Source organism: Carya illinoinensis, chromosome 7 (assembly GCF_018687715.1).
Source record: "Carya illinoinensis cultivar Pawnee chromosome 7, C.illinoinensisPawnee_v1, whole genome shotgun sequence".
In the NCBI taxonomy this organism is placed as follows: Eukaryota; Viridiplantae; Streptophyta; class Magnoliopsida; order Fagales; family Juglandaceae; genus Carya; species Carya illinoinensis.
The window spans coordinates 44,168,521-44,192,546 of record NC_056758.1 but is presented as its reverse complement, the minus strand read 5'-3'; the positions used below and the strand labels follow the sequence as shown (position 1 = coordinate 44,192,546).

Below are 24,026 nucleotides of genomic sequence, written 5' to 3'. Positions count from 1 at the left end.
TTCAGCAGCACATATCACCCTCAAAAAGATGGTCAAACTGAGCGTACGATTCAAACATTGGAAGATATGTTGTGAGCATGTGTTTTGGGCTTCAATAGTGATTGGGAAAGTTACTTGTCATTAGTAGAGTCTGCTTATAATAATAGCTTCCAAACCACAATACAAATAGCCCCATATGAAGCCTTATATGGAAGAAAGTATAGATCCCCATTATATTGGAATGAAGTGGGAGAACGAAAAGTGCTCATAGTAGAGTATTTGCACAAAGTTCAAAAGCAAGTGGCTCTAATCCAAGAGAGAATGAAAGCGGCACAGAATCAACAAAAGAGTTACGCCAACAATCGACGAAGAAATTTGGAATTTTTTGTGGGAGATTGAATTTATATTAAGGTATAACCAATGAAGGGCATTGTACGTTTCAGAAAGAAAGGGAAATTGAGCCCCCAATACATAGGACCCTTTGAGATTGTAGAAAGAGTATATCTAGTAGCTTATCAGTTAGATTTACTAATAGCAATGTAAGGAATTTACGATGTGTTTCAAGTCTCAACTTTGAAAACGAGTTTTGGAGACAAGTAACCAGTAATAATGGATACTGGCAGTTTTCAATTGCAACCTAATTTATCTTACGAGGAACAACCTATTCAGATTGTGGACCGTAAAGAGTAAGAACTGAGAAATCGGAAGATACCACTAGTGAAAGTTCTTTAGAACAACCCAGACTTTCAGGAAGCAACTTGGGAATGAGAGGATTCTATGAAAAATAGATACCCTCATTTGTTTATATCCTAGAATCTGTAAAATCTTGTTGAATGTATGAATTGTTTGATTTCTATCATAAATATGACTGTTTTCTAGATTGAATCTTGTCTGTTGTTAATAGTAGTCTAAGCGTAGCAACCCTATATGCAACTACCAAACCCTTGAAAACAAGAAATGACGTGACCTAAAAAGACCCCGCAAATGTCAGTGTCTTCGATGACACAATTAAGAGAGCAAAGGGAACGACGTCGTAGAGAATGCATCAAGAAAAGAGACCAAATGATGGCAGCTCAATTAAGACAAATGAAAAAATTTGAGCACCATCGTACTCACTTCTTGGATATAGACTTCCATGGTAACTTTTATAATCGATGAGCGTTACCGCATGAGGAGAGGCAACATCTACCCAACTAGAAGGAAGCAGAAATGGAGAACCTACGAAGTTTTAATCTAGAAGTGGAATCAAGTCATGCAACGGAAGAACGCTTGATTGGGTTTATGCCCTATGAGATCTCGAACACATCTTCAAATTACATTCATTTCCGTAAAGAAGGTCAACCTGTCAAGGACACGGAGCTAGAGATAGAGCACAAGTTAAATGAAATGCGAGTGAACATGTATTTTGACTACGACCTGGATGCGGTATTCTATTTTTCTCAAGATTCAGTAACAGAACAATCGAATCAAGTACCACCCTCATCCTCATCTTTGGAAGAATCCACAACAGCAACAAGAGGAGGTAGTAACCCTAGATCTAACTGCAGTTGTTATGGTTAATGTAGCGGTACTGATTTCGAGGACAAAAATTTTTTTTTAGGGGGGAGGATGTGCTGACCCGACACTGTGAAACATGGGCCATGGAATATTTTCTTGCCTTAGTGATAGAAGGCCCTAGTGATTTAAGGGAAGAAAAGGTTTTATAAGCTTAATTATGGATTTTAGCCTTAAGAACTCTTAGTGTAATTCGGCCATAAGAGAAAACCCAAGCCCACTTGGACTTTAGCCCAAGATTCAAACCCTAATGGCATTTAGAGTTGATAATGGGCCAAAGGGGAGAGAAGAGTGTTAGGAAAGCCCAAGGAAAAGCTTGCACGCCTAACCCTAGTAACATTGCCACTTGTCACTCATGTAAGGATGCTTCTAGAGAATGAAATGATGAGATGTATAGGGAAAGCTGAGAGACACTAGGCCAAGCCATCCCACATGCCTAGCATCTTCTAGAATGGCACATTTTCAATTTCTAAGAGAAAAATGCATAGGGAAGTGGCGCATAGAGAAGACCAAAGGAACTTCCAAGAAAGGTTTGTGGGGAAAAATCAAAAGGCAAGAGGAATTTTTTGGTTTCCTCATATTACACGTCCACCCATGAGTTTTCTTAGATTTTTGCCAAGTGTCAAACATGCAAAGAGTTTCTAGAAGGAAAGATGAAAAGACATTGCACAAAAAAAACCCTCTTAACCCTAACATCTCGGCCACCACACTCAAAGCACACACTCACATGCCACTTGTCAACTAGGGTTACAACAAAAGCCATTGGAAAGTGGAAGGTCACCTAGGGAATGTGCATGGAATAAGAAAGATCTACATGGGGAAAGGAGAGAGAGAGAGGGGGTGGCATCTAGAAGCCTCCACGCGCCTAAGCCATGTGGCATTCATGCAATATTTTATTTTGGAAAAAGGAAGAGACTAGTGAGTAATGTTAGCTAATTGCCCTAAGGTACATTGCACTTAGACACTTTTGAAAAGGACATTTGAGGCATTCAGCCAAGAGAGGAGAAACCCCACACGCCACCTCAAGCTTTGGTCATTTCCAAGGTAATATCATGATGAAACTCAAGGGACATGGACGGCAACGGGGAAGGAAGAAGGGCAACGCCATGTGTCCTTCATGCATTGGGATTCAAGTGACCAATAAAACTTTGTGAGGAAGTTCTATATAAAGGGGAGAGAGCTACACACCCAAGGGTTTCTTTTGCCATTTTCAAACCTCTCATGTTCTCACCTTCTTCATTCTCTCTCTCACAAGCACTCAAAGGATTTCTCACTTTCTCACACTTTCCTTCTAACCAAATAAAGGAAAACTACCTTTAAGAAGAGATTGTGGCTCGGCAAGGAAGGAGCACGGTGAGATTTGCTTTCTTGATTCACGTACACATCCACACATGACACATTAGCAATTCGTAGAGATGAGAATCTTTAGATAGTTTCAGTTTTAACCAAACACTCACAATCTCACACTTCTTTATGAACCAACTAGGGTTTCCTAGGGTTTGGAGTAAGCAGAATAATGAGGAGTCCAAATCTTTCATGAATTTGGCCAACTACTTGTCTTTTCACCTTATTTTGAGTTATGGAGAAGAACACAAGAAAATTGGAGACTTCTTGACTCAAAACCCTAGAAACCAATTGACCTATTAGAGTTTAAATTTAAGTGGTAGCCTTAGCAATCTCACACGCACTTTAACCTCATGGATTAGGGTTTTTAGAATCTTCATTCTAACTAATTACACTTCGATTTACAGCTTGCTATTTGTTCATCTCCATGGATTTTTGTTAGTATACACTCAACTTACTTTTGGTTAATGCATGTATACTTTTATGTAAATCTTTAGTTTGTTTCTATTACTTTGGTTGTTATTCTTGTTTGCTTAATTGAATACTATTACATGAACTTGGAATATAATTATATAATGACTAATATGAATTGGTTTATGATGAAAAATTGTGATAAGATTCCTTACATGTTTCAGTTTTGAAGAAAATGATATTGATGTTTTAAGACTTATGATGATTCGGTTTTACCATACTTTGAGTGACTTGGATCTTGTTCAAATGCCGTGATTTCATATGTTGTTTTACTATGCCATGATTTTTAAGCATCGTGGATGAAGTTTGAAGCGTGTTTAAGTGATGATTTTTCATGTTCTTATGCATATATATTTCGGCCAAGGCTAGTTTACCTAGTTCCTTGTTTATGTTTCTATATCTTATGAGTTCTATGTTATCATGTCATGAATTAAACATGTTATGATTAGTTGTTTCATGCATGGTATCTCATATGTTATATATCAAGTACTAGCACACATGTCTTAATTCTCATGTCACATGCATTTAGGAAAAGTGATTTCAAAGAGAAGTGTTTTCAAAGAACAAAAATGGTTTTTGGAAATGAAGTAATGTTTTATAAAGTTTTATCACAACCCAAAATGCTAAGGCGGGGGAATGTCCTAATGAAACTCCTTTGTCCACTCTGGAGTGTTTAAGAATTAAGTGATAACACCTACGTCGACAAAAAACTATTGATGTGCCTCGGATATATTCTTTTAAAAGAATTTCAGAGTGGGGTAGCGCCTAACGCTAGTGGGTACACAAAGCGTGTAACCCAATATAGCATTGTCGAGTTAATAAGTAAGTTATGTTAAGACGTAGTCATCATAGTGCACGGACTAGTGATGGTGCGATAACTAGCAGGAACATGCGATACATAGAGGAGCCATGATGTGTCCACAAGTGTTACAAGAACAAGACCACGTGCTTACATGATATGATATGGATCACATTATGTGAATCATACAATAAAATATGATATGTTTATGGATCATGTGATTAACTAAGATATGTATGATAACGAAAGTATGTTTTCTGAAAATATTAAGTCTTTATTACAATTGTTAAGAATGGTCAATGCATGAGTCTTAGCTCAGTCTCAATTATGAGCTATGTACATGTCCATACATGCATTTCATGATATATCTCTTGTATGTTTGTGTTAACTATGGTATGTTATGTGATTATTTATTGAGATTTTTCGAAATCTCATTGTTGTAATTTTTCACTATCATTTCTTCTCCGAAATGGTAGAAGTTGTTACAGAAGTAGAAGGTGACGCCGATGACCAAGAGAAAGAGAATGGCACCCCCTCCTTCGATGAGGATCGTGCCTAAGATGGGCATCAATAGGCCAGAGCCCACTATTTTGGAGCACCTAGAAGCTATAGATCAGGAGATCTCTAAGATCCTCCAATTCATTGAGGAGTTCTGATGCCTCAATAATAAGGATAAAGACCGAGCTTTGGAGAAGAGGGTGAACGACGAACAATTATAAAAAAAATAAAAAATAAAACAAAGAGAGAAAGAGATGCTAAGTGTTGGGACCCGTTTCCCATAAGGGGGAATGCTTTTGGAACTTATTATATAACAAAAAATATTTTGGTCCCATGTTTTGGGAAATGCAAACTCTTACTATATTTTGAAAACTCTTTTTGTTATGGATGTCAATGAAGAGACGAGGTTGGGGTAAAAGTTTTTTATGTACCATGTACTTTGCAATTGCCTATGTCATTACTTAGATTCTCTTTATCTTTTTACTGTTTTCTGTTGAATGTTTATGACATACTGCTAGAATATTTAAGAGCATTGCATATTATCTATCATGAATGAGGGGTGTGTAGCCTTGTGTTACACGTCCAAACGTCTCAGTCATCATCAAATCCCAAGTGGGGGCTGGGGGCTAATTGAGCTGACTTATTGCATATTTTATATCTAGAAGCAATATATTTTAATTATTGTATTGATATTTTTATTGGTTTTAGATGAAAAAATGGTTAAGAAGCATAAATCTGAATTGTGATTTAAATTGGTTAATATCATAATTTATGATGAATTTTATAACCTATGATTTAATTAGACAATATTTTCTCAAATACATAACACATTTTTGATATTCCATTTTTCTCTTTAGACTATTTTTTATTTCCTATTTGTTTCATGTTATTTATTTTCCTCTCTTTTTTTACCACTTTTAAATAAGGTGCTTCTATTGGCGTCCACAAGATATTAATACTTTGATTTGAAATGGTGGGATAAAGATTAATGTTGGTAGCATTGACTAGTTTGGGATTTTCCAATAGCTTGGGACGTATAAACATGTGAAAAAAAGAAAAATATGCATAAAAGATGTTGGACCCATGCATAGAATTAAGAAAAGAAATCAACATGGAATGAGCTTTTGACTTGACTCTGCAATGGGGACCATGCAAGCTGGACTTTTGGACGCATGCAAGTAATTGCACCTTACGGAAAGCACCCAACTTCACCTCACATTTCATCCCTGCACCAGCACCCATCATAGTAATTGCACTTTACCAAATGGACTCATCTTCACCTTATGAAAACCTTTTCTTCATTGGAGACAAAAGAAGCCGCAACAACTTTCTCAAATTCCGAACGTGGACCCCGCAATAGAATGGCAGGAGGAAAAGCAAGAATTGCTTTTCCCTAAAAAAGCACTACATCCCTTGCTTTTAAACAAAGTTGGATGCACAGCATGGGAGTTTCTTTCCCATTTTTTGATCAATGTGAACTGTTCCTTACAGATCCATTTCACATGCAAGGTCCTGCAAATTCACCAACTCAAGCACCCAGATTGCACCTCACGGAAAACACTCTCACACAACAATTCTCAAGCTCCTGCAAATTTACCACACCGAAGCATCATATTAGTTCCTGCACGCTCCTCCAAGACTGCTGCAGCAAAGCATGTCCCTATTTTCTTTCCCTTCTTGGACATACAACCACTGGAAGGAGGAAAGTAGCATGGATAAGTCAGAAGGAGAGGACGTTTCTCATAAAAGGAAAAAGAAACTCTAGTTTTTGAAAGGCATAGATTTAGGGGTCGTTTTGGTGAAAAGCAAAAGTGGGACTAAAGGGAACGGAAATGGGGATAACGAGGGAGATCAGGACAAAAAAAAAACCAGAGGGGTTCTTGCTAGAGAGTTGTAGACTATTTTTCAGCTAACTCCCAAGTCCCACCATTCCTCATTTTTTATTACAACGTCTTCTTCACAAACCATCGCCTTGTTGTCGGATTGATGTTATGTTTTATTGCATTTATCCTTGAGTGGTTTCTCATTTCAGTTGCTTCCATTTCAGTTGACTTTCATTTTAGTTAATATTTTTGGTGGTGACTTGTGTTGGATTCATTTTAGTTTATTTTTGGTAGTTTCATCTATGCGATAATCACCTCGAATTTATTTTCATGCTGTGTTGGATTACTTTGTTTACGTTGGATTATTTTGGGTTGTTTGGATTTGTGCTTTGGATTATATTCATTGGTGTTGATGAGTCTAAGTAGTGTAAATCATTTTTTGGGTTAGATCAAACTCTTGGGAATGGAAAATATTGAGTTTCGAAAGTGCACACATGGTGTTTGATAAAATGCCCCTTAGAACGTAAGTTTCGCAATCTTCCTTTTATTTCTTGGAAACTTTAGATTAGATGATGTTGATGAATGTGATTTAGCTTCTTAAGCAAGGATAACCATAATTTATTTAGCACACATTCAAGAATCCACTAAATGAACATAAGTGATTGAAGTAGTGTTAAGGTATATTGGAGCAAAAATTCTTATATGCAAGCTAAATACTTCCTATTCCCCACTCGTATTTGACACATTATTTTCTTTACTTTTCTTGCATATCTTTTAGCACTCATTCACCATCTTGTACAAAAGGAAACAATGCATTTTTAATAATGTCCAAAAAGGATCAATTCTCATTGTGAATATCATTATAGATAGCCTTAGTTAATAATTTTTTTTTATTTTCGATAGTGAATGAATTTGCAATCTAAACTAATTATTCCTTGAGGAAATAACTTAGGAACTTCCCTATTACTACTTGACAACTCTTATACTTGGCAGTAACTTTTAAAACACATTTTAAAGTGAGTCAGGGGCGCCACAAAAAATAGAAAAAAACAAGGGGCTAGCCAAATAACATTAGGGCTGCCGAAATTTATTACCTTAGGGTTTTGTGTTTCTTGATCCAAGGGTTTCAAAATTCTAGAGTTTCTAACATCTCTAAGTTTGTTAATTGCTTGGAGTGTCATTTCATTGATTATCTTCTACTTCATTGTCAATTTTTGTGTGTTTGAATTCAATTGCTTGGTTTTTACAATTGAATATTGTTGTTTGTGATTGAATTAGAGAAAAGAAAAAAAAAATTAAACAAAAGAAGAAAGGAAAGAATGTAGCATATTCAAATATTGCTACATAGTTACAACAAAATGAAAAGAAAGAAATTTGTTTATTAAGCCTTATATTCAAAGGGGCTGTATACATAATTCTAGTTGGTATCTTATCTCATAATTGCTCTTTTCCTCTTATATATTCATTGAGTCTCGTGTCATTTTATTTCTTTGTTGTTTCTTATTCTTATTTATTGGATCTAATTACTGGTTGGAATAATACAAGATTGTATTATCTTGATTTAGTTCAACTAATTCTTAAAGAACTTGAGCAGAAAAATTATTGAGGTAAAAAGCAAGAAAGTGTGAGCTTATTATCAGAAAAAAACCAATTTAAGAGTGAAACACGAGCGGAGTGTCATTATGTGAGTGTAAACACTTAAGGAAGTGTGTGAGGTTTTTACCACTAACATTTTTTTTATAGCACATTACAATATCTCATAATAGTGATTCAACACTGAAGGGGGTGGCAGACAATTAATTATTTGTGTTACAATCCATGCAACAAAAATTTAAACAGTTGAATTTGACATTGGGGAAGTGAGGAATAGGATAGATTAATGAGGTGCAGTGATTAGAAATCTGTAAAGTAGAAGATAAGAGAATACATGAGTCTAGTATTGAGAATGGGTATGAGTATGAAGGGTATGATGAGTCTCTTGTTGCCAGGCGCGCTCTCAATACACAAATTAAAATGGATGATACAAACTAGCAGAGAGAGAACATTTTTCATACTAGATGCCAAATTAACAACAAGGTATGTAGTATAATCATTGATGGAATGAGTTGTACTAATGTGGCTAGCATTACTTTAGTTGAGAAATTGAATTTACCTACCTTGAAACACCCTAGACCATACAAGTTACAGTGGTTGAATGATTGTGGAGAGATTAAGGTAAATAAGAAAGTGTTAGTTTCTTTTTCAATTGAAAAGTACAAGGATGAGATACTTTGTGATGTAGTACCTATACATATTGGCCATATTTTTATTGGGGAGGTCGTGGTAGTATGATAGGAGAGTGATCCATGATGGGGTTAAGAACATATATAACTTTGTAAAAGGTGACAAAATAATCAAGTTTGCTCCTTTAACCATAAAACAGGTCCATGAGAACCAACTGAAACTAAAAAGTGGGGTTGATAAAAATTTAAAAAAAAAAAGTGAAAGTAAGATTGATTAAAAAATAAAGAGTAAAAGTTAGGTTGAGCGAAAAAAAAAGAGTATGAGTGAGATTGAAGAAAAAGGAAATAGTGGGACTAAAAATGAGAGAGAGAGAGAGAGAGAGAGAGAGAGAGAGAGAATGAAAGGAAAAAAATTGAAGGTGAGGCTGAAATCTCAAGAAAAAAAGATAGTGAAAATAAAAATGAGAGTGAAAAGAAAAGCGAGAGTGAAGAAAGTGAGAGAAAAAACAAAGAGAGAATTGAGTTTTTATGCTAAAGCGAATTTTAATACTAACGAATTTAACGAATCTTTACCTAATGTTGTTATCTCTTTGTTGTAAGGATATGAGGTCGTGTTGCCTAGTGATGTGCTTAATGGATTGTCACCTATTAGAGAGATACATCATTACATTAATTTTGTGCTAGGTACGATAATTCCTAACCGACATTTCTTTGAAAAACATGAATACTTGAAGCACTTGAAGGGATAAGGTAAGTTAACTAGAACGCATGCCAAGTGGGTGGAATATATTGAGATTTTTCCTTATGTAATTAAATATATACAAGGTAAGGAAAATATTGTTGTTAATGCATTAGCAAAAAACTAAAGGAAAATATTGTTGTTAATGCATTAGCAAAAAACTATGTCCTTATCTTTTTTTTATATGTAAAGTTATTAAAATTTGAATATAATAAAAAATTGTATGTTAATAATTATGACTTTGCTAGTGTGTGTGTAGTATGTGAGAAAGCATCGTTTAGTAAGTGTTATAGACTAGTTTGAAATTTGTTTAGAGATAATAGACTTTGTGAGCCTATTAATCTTATGCATGAGTTGCTTGTACATGGATGTGGTTTGTTGGGATATTTTGGTGTAAAAAAGACTTTAGACGTGTTACTTGAACGTTTGTGAGAGTATTATTTGTTATTCATTGAGATTGCATATAATTAGAGTATTCATTCTATTACTAATTTTTCATCTTGTAAAATTGATTATGACTTTAATCTACTTATTCCTTAAGATTTAATGCATTTACCTATTGATGACAGGAGCAGCTTGGATGGATTTTTTTCAAATTCTTGATAAATTTAATGATAATTCATATCGAGCCAATCTTCTAAATAAGTATCATGTTTATACTATTTTTAATGTTACTGATCTTTGTCCTTTTGACGTTGGTGGAGATTCAAGGTAGAATCTTTTTGAGGTGAAGAAGAATGATAGGCACCAAGGTGGACCAAATTTTAAAGATCCTTTGCAAGTTACAGATGAGGCAATCACAAGATCGGGAGTTAAGAAGAGTAAGGAAAAAATGCAAGAATTTGTACAATCTATTCGGGACGAGTCTAGCAAGAGCTCAACATTCAAGATGAGTTTGAGAGAAAGAGATCCAATTTTCATCCACATGATATAAGTTATGGAAAACATAACTTGGCCCTATTGTTATTGAAGGTCTTTGACTTGTTTATTTCATTAAAATGACTTATTTTATTAGTCATAGGAATTAGTCTAGAATAATTAGACTTGAGGATGTTTGACCCAAATATATTTTATTTTGATGAATTAGGGTTTTGGGAAGGCCTTGTATTTTCAGCCAAGGGCATTTTGGGCAAGTTATTTTATAAACTATGGTTTAGTATTAGAGGCACTAAGGGGTGCCGACCACTAAGGGATTCCATGGGTTATTTTCGGTGAAGGGGTATTTTGATAGAAAGGGTTTTAATTTTCAGCTAGGGTTTTAATTATGGTTTGCTTTATATACTTATTGTAGCCACACTTTCAAGAAGTTTTATGAAATTTGATGAATTATTTTCATTATGAGTTGAGTTTATCTCTTCTTGTTCTTGAAGAATTTTTTAACTTATCAAAGGTAAATCACAACTTTTGTAGTGTTCCTCCTTGTAATCTGGATTCTTGAGATAAGTTTTTTAACAGATCTAGATTCTCTATAATCTAAGTTCTTGAAACGAGTTCCTCAACGCATCTAGATTTCTCCATTGGCTTGATTTTAGTTTTCTTGGGTGAATTTTCAAATTGATTGTGGGTTTAAAGGATTTCAATCATACGGGTTCATATCAATAAATGTAGAGCACACGTCTTCAAACTCTTTAATATGCAAATATGGATTTTCAAATTCCATTCCATGAAAATGAGGGATCAAGGGAATCATCCCAAGTTTAAAATTAAAATTAATTACATTTAAATGTTGAATGATGCAAAAAGGGGGAATAGTCCTGACAGACTGTAAATACTCTCTCAATGTCCTATTTTGATTCATGACTTCATGATGCTCATTTTCCTCCATGTTGCTTAGATTCTCAAATGATGACTTAAAAGATATGGATGCAAACTCCATAGATGAAAATGATTCAGATCTAACTAATCGTGATGTTTGGTCTTTGGTCCAAACAAACATGCATTCTTTACAAAAGGAAAGTTTAAGAACAAGTGTAAAAATGAAAGGAAAAAAGAAGAAGGAAAAAGCAAAACAAACAATCATAGAATTAATTAACAAAGGGTAAGAGCTGTTACATACTCTGTGAAGAGGTTTATAGATTTCTTTTTACAACTTCTATCTTTTTTTTTTTCTTTTGAAAGAAAAATTATGTTTCACCAGCTGTTTCCGGCAACGGCGCCAAAAACTCGATACTCACCAAATAATGCTTCCAAGCATAAAAGCGAATTTAAAATCTAATGGGAGTGTCCCAGGTCATTTCCTCAGGGGCAGCTATATCAACATAGTCAAGCAAAGTTCACAAGTGAAAGCAATTAAAGAAAAGAAGTATATGGTAAAACAAGTTTCCTTTGTTGAGTGGGTTTGGTGGAATCTACCAAGAGTAAAGAGTGGGCCATATGCACCGGATTTATACAAAATGTAGGATGGTTTGGTGATTTATCATCTGAAGCAAGGTGTTTGATTTACTCTAAGAAGATGTTTTCATAAAAACGGGTCTGCAACCTTAATGCTCGAAAAGTGGTAGATGGGGAGCAAGTAACACACAAAGCAATCTTTAAGAGTAAAAACTGAAATTGTAATTGTTAAAAACGTAAACACTAGGAATGTGGGGTTAGGGTTTCCTCTACCATCAAGGTATTGGTCACTAGGAGCATCTGCTTGTGCCAAATCAATCAAGATAAAAACACTTAAAATCAGACAGACGTTCTTACTTAGATAAGACAAAACTGTTTAGCCCATAAACAAATAGGTAAGTATCAATTAAATTTATAGTTGCAAAGGACAATGCTTTTTTCCACAAAATATGACATTTAATCTCATTTATGGAACAACTCAATCTTGATTTTGCTCTCTTTTAGGTAGATATTTTAATCAAAATATCTTGGCAATCAACCATCGAACGACCATTATCTTCATTTGTGACCTGGCCCAGGTGTGCAAAACATAACGTTAATACGCAGATAGATAAAATATATTTAGTGATGGGCTTATTTTTCTTAATGTTTTAAACATGTGAAACTCAACATATATGACATTAAGTGTGGCCTTGAAGTATTGCATCACATTTGACTTTATGCAAAATAAAGAGGATTAATATGTCTAATAATCCTAAGAGGTTGGAGAAAGGCCACCAACTTTTGATGATTGGAAAATCGTTGAGACTTTTGTACTATTTTTTAATATTTTCTACGATATCATCTTGAGAATTTCAAGTTCAACTTACATAAATTCAAATATGTTCATTAAAGAAGCTGCTGCAATCTATAGCCATTTGAATTCATTTCTAAAAATGATGATGATAAGTTGAAAGCATGTCGAGAATATCATATTGAAATATAAAATTTGGGAGGATTTTGAGAAAATAAACAAAATATTATTTATTGTGTTATACTTGATTTGCGCTCCATGTTGAAAGTTTTTATTTATAGATTTTATTGGACTCGAGCAAACATTCGAGTCAGTTGTATGATTAAGGAGAATTACTGAGTGGTTCTATAAGTAATATTCAAGTAGATTCCAATCAAATATTAATGAGCCATGAAGCAACACAACACTTTGTGGTGATGAGTTTAGTTTCTATAATGGGTATTACCTGTATGAAGCATGAAAATGTATTATCGAATCCAATTAGAGTCGAATCAAAATTTTATGAAGAGACTTTAGAATTCAATCAAAATTTCAATTCTTACTAATATAACACAAGATTTATTAATTATTTCTATCTTTATTGTTACAATTATATAGTACGTAAATGCCGTATATTTTTTTAAAAAATAAATAATATAAAACTCACATAAAAAAATAAATTCTTAATAATAAATCAACTATTTTAAAAAAAAAAAATACATAATGCTTGCATAAACTATGTATCCGGCAGTAATATTAACAATTAGGGTTGTGTTAAATCAATTCTCCGGGTCGGAAAACCCGTTACTGGAATAGAATTTGGGTTGGAAATTTGGCCGGCCAAACCGGATCGGAATTTTATTCCCTACAAAGAGATTGAGAGGACAAATTGTCCTGTTCATTCCCGTAAAAGAAACAAGCAGTAGTTGAAGACGACGAAAATGGGTTGTGACGGTGGATCTACCTTTTCTCGGACATCGGCGTTCATCTGTACAATTTTACTGGTAAAATTCCGAAGCCTCACTCTCTCTCTCTCTCTCTCTCTCTCTCTCTCTCTCTCATATACACACTTAACCAACTCCGGAGGCACAATATATATCGATACTATCGATTTGTTCGGTTGAGCGTAATCAATTATAGGGTTCTTTTGTTTGCGACCTTTGGTTGATTCTAGTTTTAATTTTATTTTTATAGTTTTGAGGGGTTAGAGTAGAGAATGAATGCGCTGGATTGGTGACTATGGATGTCGAGAAATAAATCTTCATTCTCTTCGACGGGCGTCCCTTAAACACGCTGCCCCTCCTTCCCTACGCTCGGCCTCCCTCACTCTGTATAAGCTGCCTACGACTAACGGCCTCCCCTCTACTTTTAAGGGCGACGAGGTGCCTCGTACTGCTCTAGAGATGTGAGTGCGTATCTCGGAATATGCACTCACTGAAAGAGAACTCCTTTCTCTTCGTTAGTTTCAATGTTAATTTCTTATACTTTGCCGAGCGTTCACACTATCCTGCATTGGAGAAATATTAAATCTGCGACGCTTAAGCCCTCGGTCTAGAAATTTTACATTATTTGAGAAATTATTTTCGAATTAATCTGGATGCTCAATTTATTTGTCTCTATCATGATATGCTGATCTATGTGGTGTACTAGTTCTTAGCAGCCGTGGCACTTGGATCCACCCCCGAAACTCATAGAAGTGGAATGTCATCTTTGTTCTCTTTATTTAATCTTAAGGAGAAGAGTCGTTTCTGGAGTGAGGCTGTTATACATGGAGGTATGTCCACACTCCAGATCTTGTTTCTTTGAATTTGTGTGTATTTCTTTGAACTTTTTTTCATATGATTGAGGAATGGTCTTGTTTGTTGTCTCTGATAAAAAAATTATCTGCCATTATTAGATTTGAATGACTTGGAATCTTTAAGCCTTGGCAAAATGGGTGCGCTCAATTACACCAAGGCAGGTAGTTTCATGTCTCTTTCATCAATATATTTCTGAACTTTTTTATTAGCCTTTGTTTGAGTTTGCGATGCATGTAATAATTTACCTATCATTCGCTGTCAACCTATCTTTTTTTGATGAATAAACAAATTTTATTAATCAAAGACGGATGGCAAAAGCCAGTATTACAAATAGGCAAGATGCCCTAACTAGGTAAGCACAATAGAGACAAGGAACTCTTGAAGGGCCATGCCATCGAAGTCAACAGCAATAGCCCAACTACATAAAGTTCTAAAAAATAAAGCTTTAAGCTCCTCCAACGATCTCGCCTGGTCTTCAAAAGTCCTTTCGTTGGGCTCCTGCCATAAACACCACATAATACAAAGAGGGATCATCTTCCATATAGCTTTAATAGGTTGCCGACCTCTCAAGGTTGCCCAAAAAGCCAAGGCTGCCTCCACGGTTTTTGGCATGACCCAAGCCATATCCAGTTGTCCAAAGACTTCATTCCAGAGACTCCTTGCTATATCACAATGCAAGAGAAGGTGCTCCACTGACTCACCGGCTCCTTTGCACATGCAACACCAGTCCGCGATAATAATCCTCATTTTCCTCAAATTGTTGGTGGTCAGTATCTTACCTAAGGAGGTTGTCCAGACAAAAAATGACACTTTGGGAGGGTCCTTGTGATGCCATATCTTTCTCCAGGGAAACTGAATAATAGGCTCTTGGGTGAGAGTCTTATAAAAAGATCGCAAAGTAAAAATACCTTTACATGCAGGGGACCACCATAGAGCATCCTCTTGTTGTCTGTTTGGCCTAACGGAGTAGACAAGGCTGTAAAAGTCTGCGAAATTGCTCATTTCCCAATCTTGTGCCCTCCTGCTAAAATTGACGTTCCAAAATAGTTGTCCCTCCACTGCCTCCATGACTTCCGCTATCGAGACATCCTTGGCATTTGCCAACTAGAAGAGCAAAGGGACCAAAACTTTCAAGGCCCTATCTCCACACCAGACATTGCTCCAAAATTTTATTCTAGAGCCCGTACCCAAATGGAATTTAGTGAAGCGACAAAACGCCCCTCACCCTCTTCTTATGTGCTTCCATAAACCAACTCCATATGCCTCTCGCACCTCGCTGGTACACCAATCCCCCCATAGGCCCCCATATTTCTTCTCAATCAACAATTTCCACAGAGATTTCGATTCCTTGGAAAATCTCCATAACCATTTGCCTAGCAAGGCACGATTAAAATCCCTTAGTTTTCTGACTCCCAAACCTCCCCCCGAAATAGGATAGCAAACATGCTCCCACTTAACCAGGTGAAACTTAAACTCATCCCCCAAACCCCCCCACAGGAAATCTCGCTGGAGCTCCTCAACGCGGGCGGCCACACTTGCTGATATGGGAAAGAGAGATAAAAAATAAGTGGGTAAATTAGAGAGTGTACTTTTAATCAACGTAACTCTTCCACCTTTCGACAAATACATTCTCTTCCATCTTGCCAAACGTCGCTCGAATTTCTCAATCACTGTATCCCAAACCGAAAGGGCCCTCGAGGCACTCCCTAACGGGAGTCCCAAGTAGATCAAAGGGAATGAGGTGATCTTGCAACCCAGGGTTCTCACTAACTGTCGAACATTGGGAACTGCCCCAATTGGCACCAATTCAGATTTTTCCAGATTTACCTTCAAGCCGGATACTGCCTCAAAACAGAAAAGTAAGGCCTTCAAAACTCGCATCTGGTCTTGCTTAGCTTCGCACATAATTAGGGTGTCATCTACAAACAGTAAATGAGAGATAACTATGTTACCCCTATCTGGGGATCCAATCGAAAAACCAGCTAGGTGGCCATTATCAACCAATGCCGAGAGCATTCTGCTTAAAGCCTCCATAACAATAACAAACAACAATGGTGATAACAGGGCCCCTTGTCTCAGTCCACGTGTACTCTGAAAAAAGCCCACTAAAGCTCCATTTACTAACACCGAGAACTTTGCCGAAGAAATACACCAACGGATCCACTTTCTCCATCTATCCTCAAAACCGCATCTCCTAAGCATATGAAGTAGGAAATCCCAGTTAACATGATCATAAGTTTTTTCCATGTCAAGTTTACACATGATCCCTGTGTTCCCGGCTTTTAATCTACTATCAAGGCATTCATTAGCAATTAACACCACGTCTAGTATCTGTCTTCCCTTGACGAAAGCATTTTGGGGTTGTGTAATAATCTTCCCCATCACCTCACTTAATCTGGTCGCTAGGACTTTGGATATGATCTTGTTGTACACCCTATTTACCAAACTAATAGCCCCGGTCTTTTTAGGAATCAAAGCAAAGAAAGTACTATTGAGGCTTTTTTCAAATTTTCCAGCCTTGAAAAATTCCTGGAACACTTGTATGAGGTCCTCCTTTATCACTTCCCAACAATCCTGAAAAAAGTCCATAGAGAATCTGTCTAGTCTAAGCGCATTTTCCTTAGCCATTTTCCGTACTACTCCATGTACCTCTAATTCATCAAACTCCCTTTCCAACCGCTCCACGTCACCCGGTCCGATGGAGTCAAAGGACATCCCATTCAGTGGCGGCCTCCATCCTACCTGCTCCGTTAGTAAGTTCTCATAGAAATCAATAACATGATTGTGAATTACCTGCTCGTCTCTGCACTCCACCCCATCTACCTTCAGCATCTCAATATTATTATTTCTTCGATGTGCATTTGCGACTCTATGGAAAAGGCTCGTGCTTCGATCCCCTTCCCGCAACCATAATGCCCTGGACTTTTGACGCCAATACATTTCTTCTAGTAATAACAGTCTCTCAATCTCCGCCCCCAGCCCGGACTTCCGGACCTGTTCTTGCTGGGAAAGTGGTTGTAGCTCTTGCCTCCTCTCAATCTCCTGAAGCTCCACCATCTTTATTTTTTTACATTCCCCAACGTTGTCAAAGGTCTCCACATTCCAAGCTTTTAGATCTCGTTTAAGAGCTTTCAATTTACCCACAAAGATGAAGCTAGGAGTACCTTGGAACTGATAAGAAGACCACCATTGTTTGACCTTATCCATGAAGCCGTCCGCTTTCAACCACATATTCTCAAATTTGAACGGCCGCTGCCCTTTCCGAATACCTCCACAATCAAGCATAATAGGCCAATGATCCGAGCCAATACGAGGCATACACTTTTGCCATACATCCGGAAAATGGCTTTCCCATTCTGGTGAAATTAGGAAACGGTCCAATCGAGACCATGATTGATTGCTGGACCAAGTCGTTGTACCCCCTGTAAAAGAAATGTTAGATCATGCCTCTAGCAAGATGGTTATGTAGTTAGCTTATCCTAGTCATTAGGCCTGGGAGTTTTTCAAGGGTCAAAGCTGATAGCTATTTGCCGGTACTATGTTAGAACTAACACGTGTAGGAACTACCTACTCTTGTCCCTCCTCCTACCACCACAAAAGAGGAAAGATAAAATGATCTTTTGTATTTCCTTATATTTGGGCCCTTCTACGAAAGGGAAGTTCACCTTCTGCTCCTTCTACCAATCCTTGAATACGTAAAATGCAAATCAATTCCCGTGGAAGTATTTGGAACCCAAAGGCCTATTAAAAGCAACATTTTTTGTATGGACGACTTCCATGGGTAAGATTTTCACTATAGACAACTTAAGGAAATTTTGAATCATAGTCATGGAGGAGAGTACGTTGACTATCTACTAATAGATTGTGAGATTGGCACAACCGTGTTGAATGACTTGCTAGGGTGGGTGTAGCTTGGGTGATGCCAAGAAGGGTGATTGATCTCCTAGCTTTGTGGAGAGGCCTTCAAGGCACTTCATAGATTGCCGCAATTTGGAAGATGGTTTCAATCTGCCTATGGTGGTGTCTTTGAAGGGAGAGGAACGGGAGAAGCTTTGAATACTATGAGCGGTCAATGGATGATCTTAGAACTTTCTTTTTTAACACTTTGTTCCGTTGATTGATTGTAATTGATTTTAGTGGCACGAGCATTCTTAATTATAAAAATTAAAAAAAAAAAAATAGTGGCATGAACATTCATCAATTTCTTTGACACGCTGATTTTCTGTGAGGCTGAACAAGAACAACTTAGGACTCTGAAAGCGCTACTATTATGCTTTGAAGCAGCATCAGGTTTGAGAGTAAATTTTGATAAATCAGAATTAGTTCCAATTGGGAATGTTAGTAGATCTCGACAGTTGGCTAACACATTGGGGTGTAAGGTCACCGCTCTTCCTATGACTTATCTGGGTTTACCTTTGGGGGCGGCTTCAAGAGCCATAGCTATCTGGGATACAGTTATTGAAAAAATAGAGAGAAGATTGGCTGGATGGAAGAGACTGTACTTGTCGAAGGGAGGCCGAGTGACCCTAATAAAGAGTACTCTTTCTAACTTACCCACTTATTTTCTGTCTCTTTTTACAATTCCAGCTTCTGTGGCAGCACGGATTGAAAAATTGTACCGTGATTTTCTTTGGAGTGGTTTGGGGGATGAATTCAAGTTTCATCTAATCAACTGGGATACGGTTTGCAGACCAATTTCTTCAGGAGGGTTGGGGATAAAGAATCTGAGAATTTTCAATCGGGCTCTCCTAGGGAAATGGTTTTGGAGATATAATATGGAGCTGGAAGCACTATGGAAAGTAGTTCATAGTAAATATGGCAACCTTTGGGGGGGATGGTGTACTAGAGAGGGGAATGGATCATATGGAGTGGGGATTTGGAAGCAAATAAGAAGAGGGTGGAGGATGTTTGCCAATAATACTAAACTTTTGGTGGGGGAGGGCACATGTGTAAGTTTTTGGAGGGACATTTGGTGTGGGGAAGAGGCACTGAAGGACACTTTTCCATGTGTATGTTTAGTGGCCTGGGATCAAGAAGCTTCGGTCGCTGACCTGTTGGTTCACTCGGGGGATCAAGTTCACTGGAACATCACTTTTTGTAGAGCAGCACATGATTGGGAAGTAAACAATTTCACTGATTTTTTCAACCGAGTGTACTCTATGAAGTCGAACAGATTGCATGAAGACAAATTGTGGTGGAAACATACGGGTAAGGGTATTTTCTCGGTTTGCTCTTATTACAAGGCCCTTACAGCTATACCGAATGTTTCGTTTCCATGGAAAAGATTGTGGAGGAATAAAGCGCCACCCAAAATACTTTTCTTCGTTTGGACAGTAGCTCTGGGCAAGATTCTGACTACTGATAATTTGCGGAAGAGGCGGGTAATCATTACTGATTGGTGCTGTATGTGTAAGAAAGATGGTGAGTCAGTGAACCATCTCCTGCTACATTGTGAGACAGCGAGAGCCTTGTGGTGTGAAGTATTCCGTCGAGTAGGGTTAAATTGGGTGATGCCGAAGTCAGTACTTGAACTATTAGCCAGTTGGGCGATGCCGGGAGGAGATTTACATGTCAAAGCTATGTGGAAGATGGTACCTATCTGTATTGTATGGTGCATTTGGCAAGAGCGAAATGAACGAACATTTGAAGATAAGGAGAGGACAACTGAGGAGCTTTGTATCTATTTGTTCAGCACTTTATTTCTATGGTCTCTAGCTATAGACTTTAATGGCCTAAAGTACACGAGTTTCTGGTAACTACTATAGCCACCTAGATAGGTTTTACCGCTTGTATACCTTCTTGTGTACTTAGGCTATGCCTATTATTATTAATACTATCGTTTACTGATCAAAAAAAAAAAAACATTCATCAATTTCTTGTATCACTAGAACATCACGCTTAAGCATTGCTCTTGTATATGTCATGTGTACTTGGGCTCTTTCCTATCCTTATGATCAATAAAATCTTGTTTACCGATCAAAAAGATATTGTGGGCATTTCTTTCCTTGCATATGCTCCACATAAAGCACAAAGTAACTGTCCTTCGTACATAAGATATTGAATTTACCACCTGGTTTACCTCCCCAAGCAGCCAACAACTTCACCACTTGTTGGGCATCATCCATACAGTTCCAACAAGAGTAAACTGTGACTTGTAAGGCCCTAGCCACTTCACAATGAAGTAACAAGTGATTGCTAGCTCTCTCTTACCTCTTACACATGCTACACCAATCCATCACCATTAGTGTCGTTTCCTCAAAACTTCCATAGTTAAGGCCCTACATAGTGCTGCTTTCCATTAGTAACAAGTGATTGGTAGTTTCCTTATACCTCCTACACATACGACATTAGCAAAATACTTCCAAAATCTCCCATTGATCCCATTTTACACCAATCCATGCACCAGCATTCCCATAGACTCCTCAAATAAGCCCTTTTTACAAGTTCCCATTTAGTTTCTTGAAGGCGCACAATATCAATCTTCCACACCAAGTGAATTCCTGAATCCAATTTTTTATCTTGCTTGTTCAGCCTTTGACCTTCCATGATAGTATTCTTGGCTTCATATAGAGCGGGTTGAGTGCTTTTCATTTTCTTTACACCTACCTGATCTTCTCCATCTAGTGTCATAATTAATGCAACAAGTTAAGAGTTTCAACTCACAATGCCTTTTAGAGGACAAAATGGTCATTTTTTGTAAATCATTGTTTAAGGTCCATGCGTCAATTTCAGAGGTAGTTAGAAATGCTTTATTGATGGGAAGGTACCATAACTTGGGATAGTTAGAAATATAACATGCCCTTCAGAGGATATTAATTTGCTGTGCCCATTGTTGAATAAGTCTTTGTACCCATAGATTGTAGTTTTCTAATTATGTCTACTTTATTTCTACAAAGCTATGTCACTTGCATTAATTGGAAAGTGATAAGTACTGAACTATTACTATATCTTCTTTACCTGTATTTCAGGTAACATTGCGAATTATCTAAAGCTTTTTGAAGTTGATTCCATATATCTTCCAGTCCCTGTGAATTTCATTTTTATTGGATTTGAAGGGAAGGGCAACCAAGGTACATAAATTACTGTTTCTTGTTTTTTTCATATGCTGAAATTTATGTTCTTTGGAATTGTTGTGTGATGGGTTCATTAATCGTGTCTATATGTCGCTTTTCTTTAGAATTCAAGCTTCACCCGGAAGAACTTGAGCGGTGGTTCACAAAAATTGATCACATCTTTGAACATACACGAGTTCCGCAAATTGGAGAAGTTCTGACCCCATTCTACAAAATTAATGTAGATAAAGTGCAACATCACCATCTTCCTATTGTCAGCCACATAAATTACAAGTAATGCTTTTTTATATTTTTGTCTATATCTTCATCATTTAATGTGAACTTAGGACTATTTCAAGTTAATAGTGTCCTGCTTCAAAGGAGATCATAAAACAACCAATATTACCACCATTATAATGATGGTTTTTTTTATAAGTATAATGATGAATTTATCTGTGCAGTTTTTCTGTTCATGCGATACAAATGGGCGAAAAGGTTACCTCTATTTTTGAGCATGCTATCAATGTGTTTGGCCGTGAAGATGATGTTTCTGGTAACAGGTAATCATTTTGGTAGGTATCATCACTATATTAGAAAATCATTGAGGTGCTTCTTTCAACATGTGGGCCAGATTCTTATTATCTTCACTTTGCTGGAAATTGTGGCTTCACTATTAGGTGTGCCATTAGATGTACCGATGTTGTCACTCCTTACAGTTCTATAACTCCAATATTCTCATTTCTAATAGGAATGATTTGAAGCATATTTGTATCAAGTTAAGGTGATCTCCCAGGGTAATGGTTGCAGTAAAGTAAATGTTACTAGGTGAATACTGAAAGACTATTGATTTTAATGTTGGGGTTTTTTTTATCAATATTGTTATAAGTAGATCATTTGAAACCACTAGGGGTTGGCTCAAGTGGTAAAGGTCTTGGACTTGCGGGTATGGTCCCCCTAGGTCTAAGGTCCAAATCCCCTTGGGTGCAAGCAATCTCTATGGGTTATTGAATTGAGGGATTTTTCCTTTGAATCACCTGAGGTGCACTTGCGGCAAACTCCTTGCCGAGAGCCTATGCACTCCCGGGATTAGTAGGGATGTTGTTCCTGGACATCGGGTGCCAATAAAAAATAAAAAGTAGATCGTTTGAGGTTATTGGAATTCCTTTGTTTGGATGGCCATTTTTTCATGTACAGTATATTTGGTGAATTAAGGTTAGTACCTTGCTCTTTTTATTCTATGGGTTTTGCTCTTAACATTTTCTACTAGATTGTGTTTACATGTTCTGTTTGGCTGGCCCCGTGGTAACCTTATTGCTTTAGGTCTTGACATTCCATTCCTGTTGTTTTATATTATGAAGCTCATAGTGTCTTTGTATTATAAGTTTCTGGCATTTCATATTAGATATTTAGAAGTTTCATATCTGCTGTTTCAACCTTAGTTGTTTTGAGTTTGGACACAATTAGTGTGGCTGGTTTTTGTAAACTATTTTCTAGGATTATATGGAATAATTTATTTATTTTTGATCGGCAAACAAATTTATATTGATCAAAAGAGTTGGCAAGAGCACAAGTATACGGGACATATACAAGAGCAACGCCTAAGTGTGCTAGTTTAGTGATACAAGGAATTCATGGAAGGTCATGCCATGAAAATCGATTACAATCAACTAATGTAGTAAAGTAGTGAAATGTTGCTAAGCTCATCCATTGACCGCTCTCGATCTTCAAAATTTCTTGCATTCCTCTCCCTCCAAATACACCACCATTGGCGTGTTGGGACCATCTTCCATATTGATGCAATTTGAAAGTTGCCCCGAATGCCTCTCCAAAAAGCTAAGAGGTCGCTTACCCTTTTCGGCATCACCCATGCTAGTCCCAACTGAGCAAAGACTTTATTTCATAAAGTCATGGCAATCTCACACTGAAATTGTAGATGGTCAACAGACTTTCTGCTCTTCTTGCATATACAACAACAATCCATGACTATGGTTCGGCGTTTCCTCAAATTGTCTAGAGAAAGAAGCCGTCCATACAAAAAAATGCTGCCTTTAGAGGTGCCTTTGTCTTCCAAATGCTCTTCCATGGGAATGGATTTGTGTTGTGCGTGGACATGGCTTGGTAGAAAGAGCATACTGTGAATATCCCTTTCTTAGATGGGGCACAAAAATCGTCTTCAACTCTCCCCAACAGACAAGTGGAATACACATGGTCAAAGAATGCCAAAAAAACATCAATTTTCAAATCTTGTGCATCTTTGAGAACTGTGACATATTATTGGGAAATACCATTGGAGATGATTAATAGGTATGCAATCAATGCTTCTTTCATTCTTGCTAAACCATAAACTTGTGGATAAGTTTTCTTGAGTGCCCTATAACCGCACCATACATCATGCCAAATTTGACCTTGGCTCCATTACCCACAATAAAGCGGATATTACTTGCATCTGCATCCCAACCTCTTCTTATATGCTTCCACAACCCCACTCCATAAGGCCCTCTCACCTCATTAGAACACCATCCTCCCCACGGTTCCCCATGCTTCAATTCGATGATGATTCTCCACAAAGCCCCCCGTTCATAGTGATATTTCCATAACCATTTACCAAGCAAGGCCTTGTTAAAGGATTTCAAGTTTCGGATA

General features: G+C 37.1%; 1 protein-coding gene and 1 long non-coding RNA gene across 6 annotated transcripts in view; both read left to right on the top strand.

Annotated features, from left to right (window-relative positions):
* Window positions 1–2,745: 2,745 nt before the first annotated feature.
* LOC122317545 lies at window positions 2,746–5,063 on the top strand. The gene is made up of 2 exons (XR_006244495.1): window positions 2,746–2,886; window positions 4,624–5,063. It is a non-coding gene; the product is annotated as an uncharacterized LOC122317545 (long non-coding RNA).
* An 8,313-nt stretch (window positions 5,064–13,376) lies between these two features.
* The window catches only part of LOC122317360, a 45,136-nt gene continuing 34,486 nt past the window's right edge, over window positions 13,377–24,026 (top strand). For 4 of the 5 annotated variants that reach the window (XM_043134410.1, XM_043134409.1, XM_043134408.1 and 1 more), the window contains exons 1-6: window positions 13,377–13,536; window positions 14,183–14,306; window positions 14,430–14,492; window positions 21,300–21,401; window positions 21,509–21,677; window positions 21,845–21,943. In XM_043134410.1, coding sequence (XP_042990344.1) covers window positions 13,474–13,536; window positions 14,183–14,306; window positions 14,430–14,492; window positions 21,300–21,401; window positions 21,509–21,677; window positions 21,845–21,943 — 620 coding nt within the window. In that variant the 5' untranslated portion in view covers window positions 13,377–13,473. The remainder of the gene's footprint in view (window positions 13,537–14,182; window positions 14,307–14,429; window positions 14,493–21,299; window positions 21,402–21,508; window positions 21,678–21,844; window positions 21,944–24,026) is intronic. The other variant, XM_043134407.1, reaches the window with a different exon arrangement.